General features: G+C 46.2%; 1 protein-coding gene across 1 annotated transcript; it reads left to right on the plus strand.

The window, feature by feature from the left end:
* Positions 1 to 3133: 3133 nt before the first annotated feature.
* Positions 3134 to 3688, plus strand: TMEM217B (transmembrane protein 217B). Its single transcript, XM_057698277.1, has one exon. It carries the CDS (start codon positions 3134 to 3136, stop codon positions 3686 to 3688), a length of 555 nt encoding a protein of 184 aa, XP_057554260.1.
* The last annotated feature ends 2387 nt before the right edge of the window (positions 3689 to 6075 follow it).

The following is a 6075-nucleotide window of genomic DNA, read 5'->3' on the forward strand; positions in this document are numbered from 1 at the left end:
TCCCAGGGCAGGGCTCAAACCCGTGTCCCCTGCATTGGCAGGCAGATTCTTAACCACTGTGCCACCTACGAAGTCATATATATAAAAAGAACTAAAGGGAACCATGATTTTAAAAACTAAAGGAAAATAAAATGGCAATGTCACATCAAATAGAGAATATCAATAAAGAGACAGAAATGATAAAAAAAGAACCAAGTGGAAATTCTGGAGTTTAAAAGTATAATATCTGAAATGAAAAACTCACTAGTGAAGCCCACTTAGACTTGAAGTGGCAGAAGAAATAATTAGTGAAGATAAATGTAGAGATTATGTAATCTGAACAGAGAGAAAATAGACAAAGAAAAACAAAGAGAGCCTCAGAGACATGTGGGACATTACTAAGCATACCAACCAACGTATGCATAATGGGAGTACTGGAAGGAGAGGAGATAGAGAAAGGAACAGAGAAAATATTTGAAGAAAAAATGGCTGAAAAGTTTCCAAGTTAATTGAAAAACACTGACCTACAAGAAGCTCAATGAATTTCAATTAGAATAAATCAAAGAGATCCACAAGCAGACACTGCATAGTGAAAATGCTCAAGTCAATGACAAGAAGAAAATCTTGAAAGCAGCAAGGGAAAAAATGACTCATCACTTATAAGGGAATCCCAATAAGATTAACAGTTGATTTCTCAGCAGAAACAATGGAGGTCAGAGGGTGGTGGGATAATAAAATATTCAAATGCTCCCCCTAAACCACTGTTAATCAAAAATCCTATATCCAGCAAAGTTATATTTCAAAAACAAATGATCAGATTCCTTCTGAGTTCCAGGTTGGTGGAGGCGACTTCATGGTAGATATGTCTATTTGGATGTCCAAGGGGAATTCACACCCACCATTTCCCAAGCTGTCCTCCTCCTCATCTTCCCCACCCTGATACTGTGTTCCTGCATCCATGCTCTCCACCTTGGTGCATGGGTCATCCTCCACACAGGTGCTCATTCCAGACTTCTTCTTCCATAGCCCCAGACCCCAAACACACAGCCGCACATCCCTCTGTTGCCTTGTTTCACCCTATTTCTTTCAACAGCCTCTCAACTGCTTTGCTTGCATCCACTCTTGTCCTTTTTCTGACCCATGGTCCCCACAGGAGCAAGAAAGATTTTTCTTAAATGCTCTGGAAGCTGCTCTGTGAGTAGGGACAAAGTGAGGTTTGGTTGATGGGGACAGGGAAGTATCAGTACAGCTATCCACCAGCCAGTGCACTGCCTCTCCCACCCCACCTGGGACCCTTCAGGGGTTGCAGTGAGAGGCCTGTGTCTCAAGAACTAAACTATGGAGTCACACACAGTCGGGAGGTTAGTGGGGAATAAGGTATAAAAATATTTGGTCTGAACCTTGAAAATACTATGCTGGGGAGTAGGGGGAGGGATAAATTTGGAGATTGGGATTGACATATACACACTACTGTATATAAAATAGATAACTAATAAGGACCTACTGTATAGCACAGGGAACTCTACTCAATACTCTGTAATGACCTATATGGGAATAGAACCTAAAAAACAGAGTATATATGTATATATATAAATAATTCACTTTGCTGTACAGCAGAAACTAACACAACATTGTAAATCAACTATACTCCAATAAAAATTTTTTTAAAAACTGAAAAAAAAAAAATACTATACTGTGAAGTAAGCCAAACACAAAAGGGCAAATACTGTATGATTCCTTTATATGGGTTACTTAGAAGTAGTCAGATTTACAGAGAAACTATAATTAGCTGGGGGGAGAGGGGAGGAAGAATTAGTGTTTGATGAGTACAGAGCTTTTTCTTGGAGAATACGAAAAAGTTGAGAGTGGTGGTGACGGTTGCATAACAGCGTGAATGTAAATAATGCCATTGAATGGTACACTACAAAAGGGTTAAAATGGTAAGATTTATGTGATGTATATTTTACCGTAGCAATAAAACACTTGCTAATGACAAAAATTAAAAAAAATTTTTTTTAAAGAATATTTGGGATTGGTAGAGTGAGTGAGGAGAAGGCTGAGGGAGGTGGACGGCAGCCCGTCTGTGCTCTGACGGGTCTGAGGCGGAGCCCTGTCCAATCACCTCATAAAGAAGCCATGCCAGGTTTCCAGCTGATGGTCCCTCATTGGAAACCCATCAGCCAGAGGCCTGCATGTGTTCCCCCTCTCTCTGCCCTCACAGTGGTAGCTGGCCAGCGTGGTGAACGAAGAGGAGGCAGCTTTCCTCTGGAGTTCTCCGAACTGGGAGCCAGTAAGAAGGCGGTTCCAGCTGGGAGGGACGTGTGCTCCAGGGCCCAGCCTAGCCCAGCTTTGGGTCCTCCACCGTAAACACCCTCGACGGGTCTGTGTGGGCACTAGGCACCTCCACCCTGGCTGGAGCCAGCCTCTAGAGTCCAGATCTAACCTAGGTTGCTGCTGGGGGTCTGCCTGCTGGGTCGCCGCCTGGACGACCTGGCTGACTGTTGTGGCACCTTCTCCCTGGGCAGATGAGGTAGTCAGCCTTGGATCCGTATACCTTCCCCCATTCCATTCGTTGCTGGCTGAATCCTGTGACTTGGGACAATTCGGGGTCAGACTCAGGGAATAACACAGGGAAATTACCGTTCTGAGGGGTTGGAAAGAAAGAAATGGAGGCTCAGGGGAAGGTCAGGGACGATTCCAGGCCCTTGAGGAGCCACGCTAGTTTTCTGAGAAAATTTGTTTCTTCAGAGAAATAAATATCCCAGAGAGGAGCCCAGAACTGATTCTACCATTATTCCAGATACAGGAGCTTCCTGATTTCCGCAAGCCTGACACCAACAGGAGTACCCTTTGTGCCACCTTAAAGCACAGCTGCCGCTGGAACAGCAGAGCTACCTGAGGAGTATCCCAGGCAAGCGATGCCCTCACTTCCCAGTGATGTGCTCACCTGTAGCTAGTGAGGCCAGAGCAGGGCCAGAGCCCGTATCCCTCGATTTCCAGCCCATTGCCTGTCCATATACCATTATCCCTCTCAGTTCTTTCATTTATAACTAGTAGCTTGAGGATTTTTCCTGGGGTACCTCTGCCATCTTGTCAGGTATCTCCACTTTTTTTTTTTTTTCTGCAGCTGATGCTCTGGTAAAACAAGTATAAAATGAATGAAAAGAAGCTCTCCTTCATGATGGGCATCTTCTGTCTCCTCAACACCATCCAGTTCCTCATCTTTGAAGTGAACGAGCTTGCATTCATTGGCTATGAAGACAACTTCAGCATCTACAGGGAGACAAATTCTGAGCTAGTCTCTTGGGTCACGACCTACAAGAAGAACATCAACGTCTGCCTATCCACCATCACCCTCGTGGTCAGCTCCTTTTTCCTGTATTGCATCCACAACAGCAACTATGTGGGATTGCTGTGCTACACTGTGTGGATCATCACCTATGAGCTCCTCAGCTTCTCCATCGTCCTACTCACCAACAGGACCATCAAAGAGCAGTTCAGGGAGCTGAGGTACCTGCACTTGATCTTCCAGGTCTCCCGGATGCTCCTGCACGTGTTCTGTCTGCCCTTCGTCACCAAGTATGCATACTCCCTTTACAAGGACCCTAAGACTTTAAGCAAGATAGGCCGCCACAGACACTCCTCCGTCAGTACAGTCGACTCGTGGCCACCTGTTGGGCTGGGAAGCTTGTACCGCAAGTTAAACTAAACCATACCAGGAAGAAGGGGGAGAGAGGGACAGTGCTCCCCAGCGATGGCGCCCCCTTCCCTGCCTGCCTTCTGTGGATTCTCCTTGCATTTTCGGGATTCTCAACTTTGCTGTGCTTAAGAATGACTCTCGGGGGAGGGAGGGTTGTGTGGATCAATTATCGTACGTGTGTGTTTGTGACTTGTTCTGGCATTTAATTATAGACCGCCTTTGTGCCTACTTAACCATCTCATTGGTGTATCCCGTTGTCTCTCGTGGTACCCTCCTCTCTGCACATCCTTAGTTTCTAGCTTTTCTCTTACGGATTGCCCGCCTAGTCCTTTGTGAGTCCCTTGTGAGTAGCGCTCTTCGATAGAAATTTCTGTGCTGATGCAACTGTTCTACATCTGTGCTGTCCACTAGCCGTGTGTGGCTATTGAGCACTTGGGATGTAGTCATTACAATCTAGGAATCAAATTTAAAGTTTTCTTCCATTTTAATTAATTTCAATTTCAATAGCCACATGCAGCTGGCTTGTGGCTACCATACCGTAGAGCACAGTAATCTGGAGCCTCATTTTACTCCTGCGTATAACTGTAGACCCCCTTTCCAGCTTCATGCATCACTCTGCTTTCCTTATAATATTCAAGAGCAGTTCCTCATGTTGGTTCATAACATGGCAAGAAGAATCCCCATTTAAGAAAGTTCCAGGATTTCTCAACTTAAGCACTATTGACATCTTGGACTGGCTAATTCTGTCTCACAGGGGGCTGTCCTGTGCATTGTAGGATGTGTAGGAGCATCCCTGGCCTCTACCCACTAGATGCCAGTAGCATCCCCCAGCATTTTTTTTTAAGCATCTCCTAGCCTGTGACAAACAAAAATATCGCTAGGCATTCCTAAATGTTTTCGGGGCGGGGCGGGGTGGGGTGGGTGCACAACGGCCCCCAGTTGAGAACCACTATTTTAAAGCAATACATCCCCAGTGCTGAGAGCTGGTATGCCACTACTATTAACTAGTGGAGAGCATCTTTTACTGAGAGCTCTTTACATTTACCACCTTGGGTAGTTTTAATCCTAATGTTCCCATTTTATGGTTTGGTGAAACTTGAGACTCAGGGAACTTAAGTGATATGATCAAGGTCACATAGTATCAAAATCAGGATTTGAATCTAGATTATCTTCTTACATGAATGTCCCACTTGGTTCCCTGGAGCACTCTTACTTTTATCAAGATAATAAGAGGGACCTCCTTTTAGAATAATTCCTTTTCCTTCAAAAAATGTTGGGAGTGAAGTCAGAGACACTGTTTTGACCATGCTCCTCCAAACCATGAGCAAATGACAGCAGCCCACTGTTATTGAACACGGTTTTTGGCAGGTAGTCTAACAATTCGCTCAGTTCTCCCCACCGTCCTGTGAAGGACAGATTTAGATCCAGGTCAGGTCCCAAAATGACCACCAGAGGGCACTCAGCAATAAGATTTGCTTAGCGCTGTTTGCTTTCTAAACCAGATCCTCTGGGGTGGCTGATTTGGGATTTAGGAAACCTCAAACTGATGACCGAGGATTAATAGCATGTGTCTCCACCCTAGTCTCACAAGGTGTGACTTGGTACCAGAAACAAGAAAGAAAACAACTTCAGGGTTCTAATCCCCTGTCCCAGCTGGGAAAGCAGTGGGAAGATCGTGTATGTGTGTGTGTCTGTATATGTGTGTGTGTGTGTCTCTGTGTGTCTGTGTGTGTGTAGGAGGGGTGGAGGGAGAGGCGGAGTTCCCAAGAGTCAGCTCAACTAAGAGTTACCTGCTGCCCTCAGATACAAGGCTGTGCTCCCCTCAACACCTATAGTCCTCGGAAAGTGTCGTGTCCACCTCCACTTCCTGGCCTCCTATTCTCTCTGGAACCCCTTCCACTCCACTGAGACCGCTCTTATTAAGATGATCTCCACGCTGTCCAATCCAGAGCTTCGGCTTCTCTTGCCGGACCTCTCCATGGCTTTTGACCAGCTGATCCCTCTCTGTCCTGCAAACAGGTTTCTCTCTTGGCCTATGAGACACCAGGCCACCACTCTCCCCATTCATCACCTACGTCACCTGCCCTCCTCCATCTCCTTTGCTGGCCCCCCTGCATCTCCCTGGCCTCCAAACATTGGCAAGCTCCTGGGCTCAGTCCTTGGTCCCCTTCTCTTCTCAGTCTCGTTCGCTCCCAGCTCTCCTCGCCCAGGCCCATCATAGGTAACCCCCATGTGGAGAGCTCTGGTCTGGCTCTCTCCCTGAAATCTGTCCTTGTTGGTCCAATTGCCTCCTTGCTGTGGCAGATGTCTCCACATGGTTCCCAAAGGTCCCTGCCAATTGATATTCACACTTGTCACCTCCCCTTGAGTGCAGGCTGGACTAGTGACCCTCTTCT

The sequence above is a fragment of the Hippopotamus amphibius genome, chromosome 11 (genome assembly GCF_030028045.1).
Source record: "Hippopotamus amphibius kiboko isolate mHipAmp2 chromosome 11, mHipAmp2.hap2, whole genome shotgun sequence".
Classification (NCBI taxonomy): domain Eukaryota; kingdom Metazoa; phylum Chordata; class Mammalia; order Artiodactyla; family Hippopotamidae; genus Hippopotamus; species Hippopotamus amphibius.